Source organism: Aquarana catesbeiana, linkage group LG10 (genome assembly GCF_042186555.1).
Source record: "Aquarana catesbeiana isolate 2022-GZ linkage group LG10, ASM4218655v1, whole genome shotgun sequence".
Taxonomy (NCBI): domain Eukaryota; kingdom Metazoa; phylum Chordata; class Amphibia; order Anura; family Ranidae; genus Aquarana; species Aquarana catesbeiana.
The window spans coordinates 229,710,996-229,730,206 of NC_133333.1; the positions used below are offsets into that span (position 1 = coordinate 229,710,996).

A 19,211-nucleotide genomic window follows, 5' to 3' on the forward strand; every position below is an offset into this window, starting at 1 on the left:
TCATCAGTGCCCACCAGTGCTACCCATTAGTGCCCATCAGTGCCACCTATCAGTGCACATTAGTGTCATCTATCAGTTCCCATCAGTGCCTCCTCATCAGTCCCCATCAGTGCAGCCTAATAATGCCCATCAGTGAAGGAGAAAATTATGTTTGCCAAATTCTATAACAAACTATGAAAAAAAAAATTTTGAAAAATGTTCGGTCTTTCTTTGTTTTTGTTTAGAAAAAAATTAAAAAACCCAGTGGTGATTAAATACCACCAAAAGACTATTTGTGTGAAAAAAATGATAAAAATGTCATATGCGTAAAGTGTAGCATGACCGCACTGAATTGTCATTCAAAATTGTCATTTAAAGTGTGACAGCGCTGAAAGCTGAAAATTGGCCTGGGAAGAAAGGGGGTAAAAGTGCCCAGTAAGCAAGTGGTTAAAGGGAACACAACCCAAATAGTGGGGAAATATAGCTGCCATCCAGGACCCATTCCTGCTGTCCTGTACAACACTTATCAATTTAATCTCTTCTATATTTTTTCTCCTCATAAACTTAATAATGTTTAGGTATTGAACCTGATGTTAATTTTTTTATGTTTTCTAATATATTGTCCATACACTGTATATGATATTGTATTTTTATATAATCTTTATCCATATTCTGATGAAAGGCACACAGTAAATGTCCTGAAATGCGTTGGTTATCAATAAATAGATAAAAAGATATATTGTATACATAAAAGATTTACAATATTGCCCTAAGACAAGTCAACACACATTTATATTCTGAATGATCTTTATTAAGATAGTGATATTTGTTAAAACAATTTAACACAGATTAATGCAAAATAACATTGTTGACTTTAGTGCAGCTGCTGTGATTTCTGACTGCCATTAGTAGGTCATTACATAATTCTATTTAGGTTTATTTGGCTCCAATCATCTACTCCCCTTTGCGTCCTACAATGAACAGCATAGCTTTATAATCAATGATATCGCTGACATTGCGTCTCCTCTGCACTGCACAGTAATCAATGTCTAAACCCAGCTTACCAAAGGCGTTTTTCACAAACTCCTCATTACATTTAAAACAATGGAACCGTTCTGCTCCAGCAGACCAGTACGTTGTATCTAATGCCACAATAAGTAACAGTTGGCCTCCGGGTTTTAGCAGCTTTATGATCTTATCCAGATTCTTCATGTATTCATCTTCATTTTTACTGATCATTTCCAGTATCCCCCCACTGATAATACAATCAGCAAGTGGTAGTTGCACCGGGGAAGATATGTTTTCCTTTTCAAAATCACATTTCCTTGTCAAAAGAAGTTTATTGAGTATACAATGTTATAAAGATACATAAAGTAAGTTTACAAGGATCTATAAAGTAAGCTCATTGTTTTACAGTAGGGTTTATATAGGTAAATATCATGAAATTTCAAATATTAAACATTGGGTTCACGTAAACCTAAATTAAAGATATATATCATTTCCTTAGTTACTTTTGTAGGTATTTAAATGATTTATACCTACTATACATATTGTTTACAAGTAGAGTGTATATAGGTCAAATAAATTCTGATAATGAGCTTTAATCGTAAGGTGGAGAAAAGGAAAGAGAAAGAAGAAAAAGGGAAGAAAGGCAGAGGTATGGTCCACAAGGTTGTCCCGCTCGTCAGTTTATTATTCTTTTTAGTTCTCTTTGAAGCCTTAGAATGGGTGTCTCTGTAAGTCATTTAATCTGTTACCATGGCAACAGGACAGAGTCATTGAAGTTTGACAGGAACTGTTGTTTTATCCAAGGATGCCAAAGTTTTTCAAATTTTGGAATTTGATTTTGATCGATGGCTACCATCTTAGCATGGGACATTGTATTATTCATTCTGTGAATTGTTTCTGCTAGTACCAATGTAGGAGATTTCCATGCCTTGGCCACTATTTGTTTTGCAGCCGTTATTAGTTGGATCATTAGTTTGAATTGAGAGAGTGTTAACCATTCCGGTTTTAGATTAAGTAAAGTTAAATATGGATCTGGTTGTATTATTTTTTTAAATATTTTAGATGCAATCACGAAGACTTCCTTCCAGAAGGTTTGGATTACTGGGCACGTCCACCATATGTGTAAATATGTGCCTATTTCTGGGCATCCTCGAAAACAAAGAGCTGAGGTATTAGGTGAATATTTTGCCACTCTAGCGGGTACAAGGTACCAGCGAGTTAGGACTTTATAATTTGTCTCCAGTGCTAAGATGTTAGGTGAAGATGACTTAGATGTGAGCCATATGTTAGACCAGTCCGTGTCTTCTAAAGTTTGTCCCAGGTCCTCCTCCCACCTCTGAACGTAAGAGGGTCTATTAAGATTTGGTACTCCATATAATTGATTATAAAGTGATGAAATTGTACCTTTAGCAAATGGATCTTTTGTACAGATTGATTCAAAAATGGATAATTGGGATAATGGTGTATCCCCCTTTAGGAATGGTGTATAGAAATTTTTGATTTGGAGATATCTAAATATCTCAGAGTTTGGTAGATCATATTTTTCTCTAAGCGATGGGAATGAAAGGAATGATTTAGATGCTATGAAGTCATTTAGTGTCTGAATGCCTGATGTTGTCCAAGCTTTAAAAGAATTTGGGTAGATCCATGCCGGATAAAAGGCCGGATTTCTGATAAAAGAAAGGAGAGGATTGTGTGGAGATTGTAACTGATATTTGGTTTTTAGTTTATCCCAGAGAGATAAGAAGTGTTTAGTTATGGGATTATGAATTTTAAAGCGGTCTTTAGGATCAAGCCATAATAAATTTGATATTAATAGAGGGTCATTTTCTGAAGCCTCTATAAATACCCATAATGGGATTTCCTGTTTTGCATGGTATTTGGACAGACTGGCCAAATGTGCCGCTCTGTAGTAGTTAGTAAAATTAGGGTATCCCAGGCCTCCTTTATTTTTGGGAAGATGTAGTGTGTGTATAGGTATACGTGGTTTAGAAGAGCCCCATATAAACGAAGTTGCTCTTTTTTGTACTATTCTCAAAAAATAGGAAGGAATTGGAATAGGGAGGACTCTGAATAGATAAAGCAATTTGGGTAGAATAGTCATTTTGATTGCATTAATCTTCCCCATCCAGGATAAAGGAAGTTGCGACCATTGTTTTATTAGATTTGTGATCTGTCTTAATACAGGAGGATAATTGGTTGAGAATAAGTCAGAATGAGAGGCTGTTAAATGAATTCCAAGATATGGGATTGATTTTTCTGCCCATGTGAATGGGAGTGCAGCCCTAGCCGGGATCAATTCCATGTTTGTGAGTGAAATATTAAGCACTAGGCATTTCTTAGGATTAATCATAAGGCCGGATAGGGCTGCAAATCCATCAAGAGCTGGTATTAAGTTAGGGCCAGAGACCTGTGGTGATGATAGAAAAAGTAATATATCATCTGCAAATATACATAATTTGTGTGTAATACCTCCTACTTCAATGCCAGTTATAGTTTGGTTTGTTCTGATATATTGGGCCATGGGTTCGAGTATAAGGGCAAATAATAAGGGAGATAATGGGCAACCCTGTCGGGTACCTCTTTCGATATTAAAGGCTTCAGATTTGTATCCAGCATATTTTATATAGGCTTTGGGTTTATTATATAATGCTTTGATCCATGTTAAAAAGTGGGGTCCAAAACCCCATTTTTGTAATGAATATTGCATATATTGCCAGGATACTGTGTCAAATGCCCTCTTAATATCGAGAGATAGAAAACATAAAGGGATTTTCCGTTTTTTAGCAATATGTGCCAATAACACTGCCCTGCGTATATTATCGCCTGCCTGTCTATTTGGCATGAAGCCTACTTGATCTCTATGTATTAATTTTCCTATAATGCTATTGAGGCGTTTTGCTATTATTTTTGCTAATAATTTAATATCAAGGTTTAACAGAGAGATAGGCCGATAATTCACACAGGAAGTATCATCAGAAAGGGGTTTTGGGATCATACAAACAATTGCCATTAGTGTTTCTTGCCGAAAAGAATGTCCATCTAGAAGTTTGTTAAAAGTTTCAGTGAGAATGGGAGAGAGTATTTCTGAGAATGTTTTATAGTATAAAGCCGAGTAGCCGTCTGGGCCTGGTCTTTTGTTAAGTTTTAGGTCTTTTATGGCGTTAGCAACTTCATCTATAGTTATAGGCTCATCCAAACTGCTTTTTTGATTCTGAGATAACTCAGGTAAGGTTATTTTTGAGAAGAAGGATTCAGCCTCTGTAGGATTAAATTCATTGTTTGTCTTGTATAAAGTTGCGAGATGTGAGTGAAATTTATGGACTATTTTAACTGGATTACAAGTGTAAACATTTTTTGATAATTTCAAACGTATTGGTTTGAAAGATTTGTTAGTTGAATTTAATGCCCGAGCCAAATATGTACCTGGTTTGTTTGTATTCATGTAGAAATTGTGTTTGGAGCGTTTGAGGGATTTATCAACTGACTCAGTGAGAAATAGATCGTATTCCAATCTAGATTTTTCCAGATGAGATTTTGTACTCTGAGATGGATTATCTTGAATTGATATGTAGGCTGCATTAAAATTGAGTTCTAGTTTTTTTGCTAGATTTTTGCGTTCCCGTTTAAATAGTGCCATTTGTCTTTGTATTGTACCACGCAAGACAGGCTTATGAGCTTCCCATAGTGTTATTGGGGAGATGTCTGTTGTATTATTAATTGATATGTATTCCTTTAAAGCTTGTTCAATGGCCATCTGATGTAGTGGGTGTTTGAGCATTATGTCCGGTAAGTACTACGTTGGGTCATGCGCTTTTGGTATGGCTGAGGCTATAGTAGTGTATACTGCATTATGGTCAGACCACGGAATCGGAATTATATCTGATGCAATAATTTCTGGTATCATTCCTATTGTTAGAAAAATATGATCTATTCTGGTGAAGGTTTGATGAGGGTGCGAGAAATAAGTGAATTTCTTTTTCATTGGGTTACTTTCTCTCCATGAATCTACCAGATTGTATTTGGAAAGAAGTTGAGAAAAAGGTAATCTAGAGGTTATTTTGGATGGTGTAAAAGGTGATTTATCTAGAAATGGGAGGAGGACCTGGTTCGAATCCCCACACATTATCACTGTTCCTATTTTGTGTGTATTAATCACTTGTAATATATGTGAGAGGAATGGTGTAGGTTGTTTGTTAGGAGCGTAGTAGGAAATCACCGTGATTGCTGTATCCATTATATAACCCATGAGTATCAGGTATCTACCTTCTGGGTCTTTAATTTCTGATGATAAGGTGAATGGTGTGGATCGGTGAAATGCAATTAGAGTTCCCCTTTGCTTGGTACAGGCAGAAGCCGTGTAAATTTGTTGATAAAAAGGAGAAATATATTTTGGAGTAGAATCTTTGGTGAAGTGTGTTTCTTGGAGGCATACTATGTGAGCCTTCTTGTTATGGAAAGTACGGAAGGCTTTGGTCCTTTTTTGAGGGACATTTATTCCCTGAACATTCAGGGAAAGTATATTCAGTGGTGCCATGGCAATAGATCAAATAGTTTTGACTTACTTTTTGTTATGCAGAGCTGACTGCGCAGATCAACCTGTGTGGACTGAAGAGATGAATAGATAGAAAAGAAACCAGTGAATTCTGGAGTAAAGATTAAACAAAAAACATATGAGATTAGATGATACATTGTATAAATTATTTTTTGCAAGTAATCACAATTTACCCGTGAAAGAGAATAAATATCTCTCTCAGGGGAATAAGTGCCTTCGTCACACTCCCACATAATATGGTTGGGAGAATGAGGAGGGCTAATGGGGGTACACGGATCTTCCGCTTACAGGAGAGAAGTGCTATGTCAAAAGACATCAAAATGATGTTTCATTAGTTGGAGTGCAGAATATAGTTTTTGTTGAAATTATTTATTCCAGGGTGGTTGTATATGGTTAGTCTTGCCCTAGGCTAAATAATTCAGTTAGAAAGGTACTGTTAATAACTTTGGTATTGATGAAGATAGTTTGAATTATTTTGGGATTTTAACCCTTTTAGAGTAAACAATTACATATTTTATTCATATGTAACTGTTTAGATATGTTAACTCATAAAATTGAGGTTGTATTGCTTCAGATTAGAATAAACAAAAACATAATTCTAGGAACTAGTTAGGTAATAATATATTTGTTTTAAGAAAAAAAAAAAAAAGCTTCCATTACTTCTGGATTATTGAACATATTTGTCCTAAAAAGTAATAAATCTATTGTTATTACCTGATAATATATAACTGAACAAGAATTTCCTTATTTCACTTATATATTCTAAGGCTATATGAATCAGAAGTAATAAGAAATATAACTGGAATGTAACATGATCCCACACAGTGTGTGACTATCAGAATGCAGTTACATTCAGTTATAAATATAGGTTTTTTTTATAGAGAACCATCTCTTAGTATAATAAATGAAGAGATATCAGGAATTAGGATGTCAGTCCATTGAATCTTCTTGGTCCATGGATGATGTGGCATAACGGCCTCTTTTGTGAGAATGATGATTCCCATTTTGTTATGGAATTTTCTGGGTGCTGCCTGAAGGTGAAGATGATGCCATTCTTCTGCGTGTGGGAGTGTTGCTGCTTGTGGGTTCTGTCAGATTTAATTTTAAAAGGGTTTGTTGTAGTTCATCTGCTGATCTGCTTCTGTAAATTGTACCTTGGTAGTTAAATCTGACTGAAAAGGGGAAGCCCCATTGATACATAATGTTGTGGCGTTGCAGTTCCATTAGTTGGGGTTTCATGGATCGTCTTTTAGTAATAGTAAGTTGGGATAGGTCAGCAAAAATTTGATAATTGTGTCCTTGAAAATTAAGTTCCTTTTTTTCTCTTGCAGCAATTAGTATTTGTTCTTTCGTTCTGTAATAATGAAATTTTGTGATTATATCACGTGGGGGTCCATCTTTCTTTTTGGCTGTGAGGGCTCTGTGTACTCTGTCCAGTTCTAAACGTTCAATAGGGATATCTGGCTTTAGTTCTTGTAATAGAGCAGTAATAGTAGATTGCAGGTCTGTCACAGTTTCAGGTATTCCCCTTATGCGCAAGTTTGAACGTCTGGCTCTATTTTCGTAATCTTCGAGCTTAGTTTGAAGTATTAAATTCTCTTTTTTTAATTGTTCCAATTCTGTTATATTTTCTTGGGTTGTAATTTCAATTTCATCCATTTTTATTTCTAAGGCTGCAGTGCGGTTTCCCAGCTCTCTTATTTCTTTGGTTAGGCTTTTTGTTATTTGGTCTGAGGTTTGTTTTAAAGCCTTATGAAGCATCTTTTCAAATTGTAATAATATTACTGGGGATACTGAGGAGGCTTGTGGAGAAGTTTGTGAGAGGATTTGTTCTGTATCTGACTCAAATGGAGAGTCTTGCTGTGACATTTTCTGTCTGTGAGAGCGCCCTGGTGCTGTATATTGTGAGGTGACTGGAGCTGCTTCAGCTGCAGTGAGTGCCTGTGAGCTCTTTGTGAGGTGATTTTTATTTCTGCCACGGTTTCCTCCCAGTACCATATTTCCTGCCCAAACTTTCACAGTTTGTTCCCTGGGGCAAAAAGGTTCAAATGGATACCTTTTGAGCCTGCAGGCTCCGCTTTGTCCTTCTCTTCTCTCCTCAGCGGTGTGGAGCTCTAACAATGCATGTCTGCTCCGCTAGGCTCCGCCTCCTGCCCCCCTCAAAATCACATTTCAAAACCTGCTTGATGGATGACCTTAGGCACATTTCTTTCTCCTGAAGTTGATCTCTGAAAGAAAAAAAAAACATAATATAGACATTACAGGAAATATTTCAATATAAAGTGATATGGTGTGATAAGCAATTCTGCCAAAATTCAGTTAGACTGTAATTTGACAAGTTAAAATAAAATTGTCATACTAGTGTAGCACTACCCCTGTAGGAGTTGCTAATGGCAGGGTTCCCCACTACTGCACAGCCAGTCACACAGCATTTCCTTCTCGCATCCAGACAGTGATCAGACCTTTGGCTTGTTTTTTGTTGTTTTATTAGGGGATGATAACTTAGATGGGGTAAGGGCAGGGTCGTCTTAATAGCATCATGGGCCCCTGGGCAAAGTGCACTGGGACCCCTACCAGCTTGCCTCAATTTACGCACCTACTTTCAAGAAATAAAGTATAAATAGTTCATAGAATTAAACACATATTCATTCATTACTTTAAATAAAATAAATTTAAAAAAATCAAAGACTAATCAACACAAAGGGCACAGTACACTGAGGAATGCAGAAGGGCACAGTACTGGAGGGGTCAGACGGGCACAATATTAGGATCAGGAGGGCACAGTATAGGTTCTGGGACGCTTCCCGGGACACGGCCATCTTGGGATAGTTTCGTAAAAAGCACGACTGTCCCAGCAAATCTGGGACAGTTGGCAAGTATGATGCCAAGGAGTGGCATCATACTTGGTAACTGAAAGTTCAACATGGCACCTCATTGCAAAGAACTCTCTGAGGATCTGAAAAAAAGGATTGTTGCTCTACATAAAGATGGTCTAGCCTATAAGAAGATTGCCAAGACCCTGAAACTGAGCTGCAGCATGGTGGCCAAGACCATACAGTGGTTTAACAGGATAGGTTCCACTCAAAACACTCGCCATGGTCAACCAAAGAAGTTGAGTGCACATGCTCAGCATCATATCCAGAGGTTGTCTTTCGGAAACAGACGTATGAGTGCTGCCAGCATTGCTACAGAGGTCGAAGGGGTGGGGGTTCAGCCTGTCAATGCTCAGACCATATGACACACACTGCATCAAATTGGTCTGCATGGCTGTTGTCCCAGAAGGAAGCCTCTTCTAAAGATGATGCACGAGAAAGCCCAAAAACAGTTTGCTGAAGACAAGCAGACTAAAGGCATGGATTACTGAAACCATGACCTGTGGACTGATGAGACCAAGATAAACTTTTTTTGGTTCAGATGGTGTCAAGCATGTGTGGCGTCAACCAGGTGAGGAGTACAAAGACAAGTGTGTCTTGCCTACAGTCAAGCGTGGTGGTGGGGGTGTCATGGTCTGGGGCTGCATGAGTGCTGCCAGCACTAGAGAGCTACAGTTCATTGAGGGAACCATGAATGCCAACATGTACTGTGACATACTGAAGCAGAGCATGATCCCCTCCCTTCGGAGATTGAGCCGCAGGGCGGTATTCCATCATAACGACCCCAAACACACCTCCAAGATTACCACTGCCTTGCTAAAGGAGCTGAGGGTAAAGGTGATGGACTGGCCAAGCACATCTCCAGACCTAAACCCTATTGAGTATCTGTGGGGCATCCTCAAATGGAAGGTGGAGCAGTGCAAGGTCTCTAACATCTACCAGCTTCGTGATGTCATCATGGAGGAGTGGAAGAGGACTCCAGTGGCAACCTGTGGAGCTCTGGTGAACTCAATGTCCAAGAGGGTTAAGGAAATGTTGGAAAATAATGGTGGCCACACAAAATATTGACACTTTGGGCCCAATTTGGACATTTTCACTTAGGGGTGTACTCACTTTTGTTGCCAGTGGTTTAGATATTAAATGGCTGTGTGTTGAGTTCTTTTGAGGGGACAGCAAATTTACACTGTTATACAAACTGTACACTCACTACTTTACATTGTAGCAAAGTGTTATTTCTTCAGTGTTGTCACATTAAAAGATATATTAAAATATTTACAAAAATGTGAGGGGTGTACTCACTTTTGTGAGATACTGTATATATAGTCGGGTCCATAAATATTGGGACATTGACACAATTCTAATCTGTTTGGCTCTATATACTACCACAATGGATTTGAAATTAAACAAACAAGATGTCCTTTAACTGTGGACGTTCAGCTTTAATTTGAGGGTATTTACATCCAAATCACATGAACAGTGTAGGAATTACAACAGTTTGTATATGTGCCTCCCACTTTTTAAGGGACCAAAAGTAATGGGACAGATTAACAATCATCCATCAAACTTTCACTTTTTTTTATAAGCTTGTTTTTTTTTTTCCAAAAAGTTTATTAGAATTTCAAGTTATACAAACAAGCACAACAGATTTGTAGTCATTACATCAGGTATAGATAGTTTTACAATATACTGGACAAATATCAATAAAGAACACGTTTCAGATTAGCACATCTATACACTTGAAATACAGTCTATACTTAGATTGTTCATGGTAAGCGTAGAGTATGGTGAACACCAATGTCGCTGCCGTATGACTTAGGAGGGTATTCCTCGGAAATCTTGCACCAGAATGTCTGGTAAACCAAAGCGAATTGTCCCATATCCCCAACACCTTAGATGGGATCATACTGTGTTCAGGAGGGGCGATTGCAGCTGTTAGAATTTAAATCCATAGTAATGGTATACTCGTTGGCTTAACTGGCCTTCACCACAAGGAAGATGGTTTGGTAAAGTAAGCCGTAAATAAGGGGCCGTCAGAAAAAGTATTTTTACACATTACCTTTAGGTAGTCCCTGCTTAGGAAGGTTGGGGCAATAGTATAAGGAGATAGTTTCTCCTTACTGCATGGAGGGTTAGCATGAGAAACTAGGGATTAGGGATGAGCTTCGAACAGCGAACAATTTGGGGTGTTTGCGGCAAATTCGAAAGCCGCGGAACACGCTTTAAAAGTCTATGGGAGAAATCAAAAGTGCTAATTTTAAAGGCTTATATGCATGGTATTGTCATAAAAAGTGTTTGGGGACCTGGGTCCTGCCTCAGGGGACATGGATCAATGCAAAAAAAGTTTTAAAAACGTCCGTTTTTTTGGGGAGCAGTGATTTTAATAATGCTTAAAGTGAAACAATAAAAGTGTAATATTCCTTTAAATTTCGTACCTGGGGGGTGTCTATAGTATGCCTGTAAAGGGGCGCACGTTTCCCATGTTTAGAACAGTCTGACAGCAAAATTACATTTCAAAGGAAAAAAAGTCATTTAAAACTACTCGCGGCTATTAATGAATTGCCGGTCCGACAATACACATAAAAGTTAATTGATAAGAACAGCATGGGAATTCCCCACAGGGGAAACCAGAACCAAAGTTAAAAAAAAAAAATGATGTGGGGGTCCCTCTAAATTCCATACCAGGCTCTTCAGGTCTGGTATGGATATTAAGGGGAACCCCGCGCCTAAATTAAAAAGAAAAATCCATATCAGATCCTTATCCGAGCACGCAACCTGGCAGGCCGCAGGAAAAGAGGGGGGACAGGAGAGCGCCCCCCCTCCTGAACCGTACCAGGCCACATGCCCTCAACAGTGGGAGGGTGCTTTGGGGCAGCCCCCCAAAACACCTTGTCCCAATGTTGATGGGGACAAGGGCCTCATCCCCACAACCCTTGCCGTGGTTGTGGGGGTCTGCGGGGGGGGGCTTATCGGAATCTGGAAGCCCCCTCTAACAAGGGGACCCCCAGATCCTGGCCCTCCCCCCCGTGTGAAATGGTAAGGGGGTACCCCTACCATTTCACAAAAAGACTGTCAAACATGTTAAAAATGACAAGAGACAATTTTTGACAATTCATTTAAATGCTTCTTCTTTCTTCTATCTTCTATCTTCCTTAAGTTTCTTCCTCCATCTTCTTCTTCTTCTTCTGGTTCTTCTGGTTTGCCCTCAGACCCCCACAACCACTGGGCAAGGGTTGTGGGTATGAGGCCCTTGTCCCCATCAACATGGGGACAAGGTGTTTTGGGGGGCTTCCCCAAAGCACCCTCACAATGTTGAGGGCATGTGGCCTGGTATGGTTCAGGAGGGGGGCACTCTCTTGTCCCCCCTCTTTTCCTGCGGCCTGCCAGGTTGCGTGCTCAGATAAGGGTCTGGCATGGATTTTTGGGGGGACCCCACGCCATTTTTTTTTACATTTTGGCACAGGGTTCCCCTTAAAATCCATACCAGACCTGAAGGGTCTGGTATTAGGTTGAGGGGGACCCCACGCCATTTTTTTTTTTTAATTTTGGCCTGGGCTCCCCTTAATATCCATACCAGACCTGAAGGGCCTGGTATGGAATTTAGGGGGACCCCCCACTTAATTTTTTTTTTTAATTTTGGTTCGGGGTTCCCCTGTGGGGAATTCCCATGCCGTTTTTATCAATGAACTTTTATGTGTATTGTCGGACTGTGCAATTCATTAATAGCCGCGAGTAGTTTTAAATGACTTTTTTCCTTTGAAATGTCATTTTGCTGTCAGACTGTTCTAAACACGGGAAACATGCGCCCCTTTACAGGCATACTATATACACCCCCAGGTACGAAATTTAAAGGGATATTACACTTTTATTGTTTGACTTTAAGCATTATTAAAATCACTGCTCCCGAAAAAACTGACTTTTTTAAAACTTTTTTTTGCATTGATCCATGTCCCCTGGGGCAGGACCCAGATCCCCAAACACTTTTTATGACAATAACTTGCATATAAGCCTTTAAAATTAGCACTTTTGATTATTCATGTCTGTGTCCCATACGGGAACACCGAACGGTGTTCGCGTGTTCAAACACATTTTTTGCCTGTTCGCATGTTCTAGTGTAGGTGTGGGGGGAGGAAGTTTAGTCTCAGTGGAACATGTAAACTTAAGTATGAGATAAGTGTTTATTTCCATTACTTGAAGAAGTCATGCATTGCGTTGTAGCTCCTGAAAATCCAAGGAGTCACGGAAGTTTAGCCAGCATGTCCATGTTTTCCGGTATTTCGTCGGATTTTTTCTCGCTTGGTGTATTAGGTTTTCCATGTCTGCTATGCGTTCTGCACGTTGCAGCCAGTCAGTAGGTGTTTCTCCATAGGACAGGTATACATTGTTTTGCGGCATTAATGAGGTGGAGTGTTAGTGATTTCTTGTACGCCGAGTACAGAATAGACATGTGATGAAGCAGGTATTGGGCCGGTGAAAAGTCAGGAGTGTACATAATGATTTGGATAATGGTGTCATGGACTTTTTTTCCAGAATGGTTGTATGTGTGGGCAATCCCACCTGATGTGGAGTAGTGTGCCTAAGGTCGAGTTGCATCGCCAGCATAACGGGGAGACACTAGGGTGGTATGTGTGAATTCTCTTAGGTGTGCGATACCAACGCGAGTAGATTTTATAGCCATTTTCTTGGGCTGAGATGTTAACGGATCCCTTATGAATATGATCATAAATTCGTTCCCATTCATCTTTGGGAAGGTCCAAGGCGAGTTCTCTCTCCCATTTTTGGATGATCGGGTTGGTTTTAGGATCATTTTTGTCGCATAAAAGGGAGTATACCGAAGAGATTAGACATTGTGCTTCAAAAGGGGTATAGTCTTTGAACCATTGTGAGAGAGGTTCGGTGCTGTTTAAAAAGTGTCTTATTTGTAAAAATTTGTAGAAGGGAATGTTTCATGAGAGGATAAAGTGGCGTATGTGACAATGTCATTGTTCTGAAACATTTGTTGTGCTCTAAGTGGCGATTCGAGGTACGTGTAAGACCAGATACCGTCTGAGAAGCCAGGTGGGAAGTTAGGGTTTTGAACTAAAGGTGTCATTGGACCAGGTCAGGGGTGAAGCTCTAAAGTGTTACAAACCGTTTTGAAAATAAGAAGCATGGCGCCTGTAAGCGGGTGCGTAAGGTTTGCCTTGGGTATTGATTTGTAGTCAATCCATGGTAGATGTGAAAGCGGTACTTGTGTAAAGGAATCTTCAAGTGTAACCCAGTCTTTAGTGGATCTGTGGATATGGCAATCTATTATTCTGGCCCATTGATATTTGTGTAGGTCAGGGAGGTCCAATCCCCCTTTGGGGATAGTCATTTGGTTCCAACTAATTCTCGGGGATCCAGTTGCCCAAATGAAACTCCTGCAGATTTGTTTGTAATGAGTGAAGAAAGACAAGGGGATTTTAGTTGGGACTGTCTGAAAAAGATATAAGATTCTGGGCAAGATGTTCATTTTTATTATTGCTAAATGACCAAACAATGAAAAATTCCCTGGTGTCCATTTGTGGAGGTCTTATTGGATAGTTATTGGACCATAATTCCTGTCGTACAATTCAGTCAGTTTTGCTGAGATTTGTATACCTAAATAAGTAAGGGCTTGTGGTTCCCATCCAAACGGGAAATTGGTCTGACATTGAGAAACCAATGTGGAAGGAAGGGAAATATTTAGTGCTTTTGATTTTGCAAAGTTTATCTGTAAGTTAGATATAGATTTAAAGAGGGTGAATTCCTTAAGCAGGTCGGGGGTGGTGGTAATGGGGTCAGTGAGGAAGAGAAGAATATTATCCGCATTTGCAGCGATTTTACAGGTTTTGTTTAGAACATTAATGCCCTTAATGTCTGAGTTCGCTCTTATTTTGCATAGCATGGGTTCAAGAGTGAGCACAAAAATTAGGAGGTCGAGGGGGCATCCCTGGCGTGTGCCATACGAGATGGAGAAGGCGCTCGACAGGCAGCCGTTGACTCTAATTTTGGCTGTGGGAGTAGAGTATAATGCCATTATTAAGTGAAGTAAGTGGGCTGGGAAACCCATAGCCTGTAATGTAGCCGACATGTAGTCCCATGCCACCCTGTCTAACGCCTTCTCCGCATCGAAAAAAGCCTTGTGTGGAGGTATTTGTGAGCCATTGATGAATGTTTATTGCTTTTATGGTGTTATCCCTGGCTTCTCGTCCAGGGATAAAACCTATCTGGTCCAATGAGATCAGTTTGGGGAGTAGGGGTAGTATGCGGTTAGCAAGAATTTTAGCATAAAGTTTCACGTCCACATTCAAAAGGGATATGGGTCGGTAGTTAGATACTATCGTGACTTCTTTGCCTGGTTTGGGTATGAGTGTTATGTGGGCTTCAAGGATATCTTTGTTAGCTTGAGGAGATGATGATAAAGAGTTAAATGCCTTGGTGAAGTGGGGGGTGAGTATGTTAGAAAAAGTCTTATAATAGCTCACCGTTAGGCCATCCAGTCCGTGGCTTTTACCATTTTTGTCAGTTTTAAGTTGTTTTAGGGCAGTAAGGGTTTCGTCCGCCATGATAGGGTGATCTACAACCCCTGGCAAAAATTATGGAATCACCAGTCCCTGAGGATGCTCCTTCAGTTGTTTATTGTTCTAGAGAAAAAAAGCAGATCACAGACATGGCCAAAAACTAAAGGCATTTCAAATGTCAACTTTCTGGCTTTAAGAAACACTAAAAGAAATCAAGAAAAATAATTGTGGTGGCCAGTAACAGTTAGATTTATAGAACAAGCACAGGGAATAAATTATGGAATCACTCAACTCTGAGGAAAAAATTATGGAATCATGAAAAACAAACAAACAAAATAACACTCCAACACATCACTAGTACTTTGTTGCACCACCTCTGGCTTTTATAACTGCTTACAGTCTCTGAGGCATTGACTTAATGAGTGATAAACAGTACTCTTCATCAATCTGGCTCCAGCCTTCTCTGACTGCTGTTGCCAAATCATCTTTGCAGGTTGGAGCCTTGTCATGGAACATTTTCTTCCACCACAGATTTTCAATTGGATTGAGATCTGGACTGTTTGCAGGCCATGGCATTGACCTTATGTGCCTTTCTTCAAGGAATTTTTTCACAGTTTTTGCTCTATGGCAAGATGCATTATCATCTTGATAAATGATTTCATCATCCCCAAACATCCTTTCAATAGATGGGATAAGAAAAGTGTCCAAAATTTCAATGTAAACCTGTGCATTTATTGAAGATTTAATGACAGCCATCTCCCCAGTGCCTTTACCTGACATGCAGCCCCATATCATAATTGACTGTGGAAATTTGCATGTTTTCTTCAGACAGTTGTCTGCATAAATCTCATTGGAACGGCACCAAACAAAAGTTCCAGCATCATAACCTTGCCCAATGCAGATTCGAGATTCATCACTGAATATGACTTTCATCCAATCATCCACAGTCCACGATTGCCTTTCCTTAGCCCATTGTTACCTTGTTTTTTTGTGTTTAGGTGTTAGAGATGGCTTTCTTTTAGCTTTTCTGTATGTAAATCCCATTTCCTTTAGGCGGTTTCTTACAGTTCGGTCACAGATGTTGACTCCAGTTTCCTCCCATTTGTTCCTCATTTGTTTTGTTGTACATTTTCTGTTTTCAAGGCATATTGCTTTAAGTTTTCTGTCTTGACGCTTTGATGTCTTCCTTGGTCTACCAGTATGCTTGCCTTTAACCACCTTCCCATGTTGTTTGTATTTGGTCCATGTTTTAGACACAGCCGACTGTGAACAACCAACATCTTGTGCAACACTGCGTGATGATTTACCCTCTTTACCTACATACTAACAAGCAGATTTAATCTGATGCATGTGTTAGTGTTTGTAATGAAAATTTACAGGGTGATTCCATAATTTTTTCCTCAGAATTGAGTGATTCCATAATTTATTCCCTGTGCTTGTTCTATAAATCTAACTGTTACTGGCCACCACAATTATTTTTCTTAATTTCTTTTAGTGTTTCTTAAAGCCAGAAAGTTGACATTTGAAATGCCTTTAGTTTTTGGCCATGTCTGTGATCTGCTTTTTTTCTACAACAATAAACAACTGAAGGAACATCCTCAGGGACTGGTGATTCCATAATTTTTGCCAGGGGTTGTATGTTCGCCGAGTCCTCAGTTGAAATGGGCGTTGGACAATATTGTTTTAAAAAGGCGTTAAGCAGCGCAATCCTGTCGTTGATGCATCCCATTGTGTGAGGGGAAGGCAGGTTATAGATGTAGCGCTGGTAGGTTTACAATCTACTGCAGGTTAGGTAAATTTAGTAAATTGTGTGATAGGAAGGTTAAAAGTTCGCCTCTGTTCCAGCTTGGCTGACGTTGTGTGTGCTTCCGTGCAGACCGGTGGGTGCCGCTGTTACCACTGGTTGGTGTTGGAAAGGCAACGTGTCGAAATGTATAGATGCTCCTCTGTCTCGGAGGCAAGCTCGGTGGAGGTGGTCCTCCGAGTTGCATTCTGGGAAGAGGTTATTTAATGGGACAGACGCAATGTTCTAGGGTTTTTTTTTTACAGCCACCTGCTGGCCCTCCTGGCCGACAGGTATGTGTTAAGGAGCTACCTCATGGTCCTCCAATCGGGAGGCCCACGATACAGCGGTGCAGGGGTGGGCCCAGAGGCTTGTCTGGGGCCTACCACCGCGGCCTAGGAATGGTCCAGAGCTGTCAGGCCTGTGTGACGAAGCTGGACGACTGGGAAGAGCCCAGGGGGGGACCCGTCTTGGAGAGATCACGCAGCATGCTGTTCTATAGAGGGGCCTGGTGACTCGGTTGAAGGACATATCCAAAAGAAGTAACCATACAGCATAGTGTTGCCAGTTCAGCTTAAAGGTTCAGGCACTGTGACTGACTTTCACTGCAGAGAAAATCTGATACATCCTGTGGCAGAGGATAGTGCGGATTTACCCCCCAAACAAGTCTGTGGCAGAGACTTTTGATTCATGCTGTGTACTGGCTGCTAGACTGGTGAGAGAGGCCTATCCAGACAAGCAAGGAGTGTGTCCCACGAGGGGAGCGCATTCCATCTAATTATCTAAATTCTACTGGGACATTAGTTACTAAGATTCTATAAGAAGATATTTTTGTTTCTCCTGAAAGTTTCCTTTTCCGCCTCTTTCCCACTACTTCCTAAAGTTTGTTTGTTCAATAAAGCATTGAAAACGTACTCCAGTGTTGGTGCGTGTGTCGTCCAGAAGTAAACTCAACGGAACCCCTAGACCCGGTGCCGGTAAAACCAAGGGAAGCAAGGTGAAGGTAACAGACCCGCTTAAACCAGCAGCTCCACCATGAGTTAGTGCTACATAAAGTTTAGAGAAATAGTGGACAAACTGGTCTGCAATATATTCTGTGGTCACGTGAGCATGTCCTAGGGGATCCTTAATCATGTGAATGGTCCAAGATGCCTTTTTATGTTGCAGGGCTCTCGCTAACAGTTTTCCCCGTTTGTTCCCAAACTCATAAAACAGTTTCTGTGTTAGTAGATATTTGCGTTTCAGTGTTTTGCCCAACTCCCCTAAGAGTTCTTTTCTAGCCTGTATGAGGTCAGCCAGGATTGTGGTTGCTAGGGAACGTTTGTGAACATGTTCTAGAGCTTGAATGCGTGTGGACAATTCAGATATGCAAGCGTTTCTGAGTTTAGCTCGTTTGACAGCTAAGGAAATCAGTTCCCCTCGAATCACACACTTATGTGCAGCCCAAATATTTGCAGGTGTAGTGTCTACTGTGTCATTTTCTTTAAAGTAGTTTGAAATGTGCTCAGTTATTTTCTGAGTCGTTTCAATGTTGGTTAGTAAGGAGTTATCTAGACGCCATATTGTGTGTTTTACGTGTGACATCTGGAGGGTCAACGTTATGGGGATGGGGTTATGATCTGAATGTTTTTTATAGGAACGTGAGATCATTTTGAGAGAGAAAGAAGTAATCGATTCTGGAATATTTGTCGTGTGGAGAAAAATAGAACGTGTAGTCCCATTCGTTGGGGTTGAACGTACGCCATGTATCATGTAAAGTCAATTCTTTAAGGTGGGTTTTGATAGCTCGTAGAGCTCTATATGTCATGGATGAAGCTCCTGTGGAAGTGTCTTGAGCTGGGGTGAGAGCAATGTTGAAGTCGCCTCCTACAATTAAGATGCCGGAGTAGAATGTGGTGAGCTGCTGTAAGGTTGAACGAAAAAATGGTACATGATGTTTGTTCGGTGCATATAGGTTAGCAAGAGTGATGGGTTTGTTGTGTAATGTCCCTTTAAGGAAGATGAATCTCCCCTTGACATCTCTTTGGACGTCCGTCACTTGTATAGGACAATGCTTTGATATAAGTATTGAGACTCCCTTTGAATTTGAATCTTCATTGGAGGCGTGGTAAACGATCGGAAAATGGATATTGTGTAGTTTAGGGATATTGTCTGAAAGAAAATGTCTTTCTTGCACAAAGGCTATATGCGCTTTGGCTTTCTGCAATGTGTATAGCAATTGAGATCTCTTTTCAGGGGTGTTAAGCCCACGTATGGTTAGCGAGCATAATTTAGTCTGTAAAGAGGGCACAACATTATCCTGATGTCTCACTTTGATGGCTGTTCATTCCGCCATTGTTAAGGTGGTCTTGGAAGGGGGAGGGTTACCCCAGATATTAAACCTACTATTTAGGCTGAATATGGTGGGGGGGAGTTATCAAGCTTTCTCGATGACGACATGAGGCAAGACGTTACAGGGAGCTACCAGTGCGGGCCAACTCAATTGCAAGCCA

The 19,211-nt window shown here is 40.2% G+C and overlaps 1 protein-coding gene across 1 annotated transcript in view; it reads right to left on the minus strand.

Moving 5' to 3' along the window:
- Positions 1 to 882: 882 nt before the first annotated feature.
- The window catches only part of LOC141111258 (indolethylamine N-methyltransferase-like), a 118,615-nt gene continuing 100,286 nt past the window's right edge, over positions 883 to 19,211 (minus strand). Inside the window, exons 3-4 of the mRNA XM_073603401.1 lie at positions 7,700 to 7,770; positions 883 to 1,286 (exon numbers count right to left, since the gene is read on the minus strand). Coding sequence (XP_073459502.1) covers positions 934 to 1,286; positions 7,700 to 7,770 — 424 coding nt within the window. The 3' untranslated portion in view covers positions 883 to 933. The remainder of the gene's footprint in view (positions 1,287 to 7,699; positions 7,771 to 19,211) is intronic.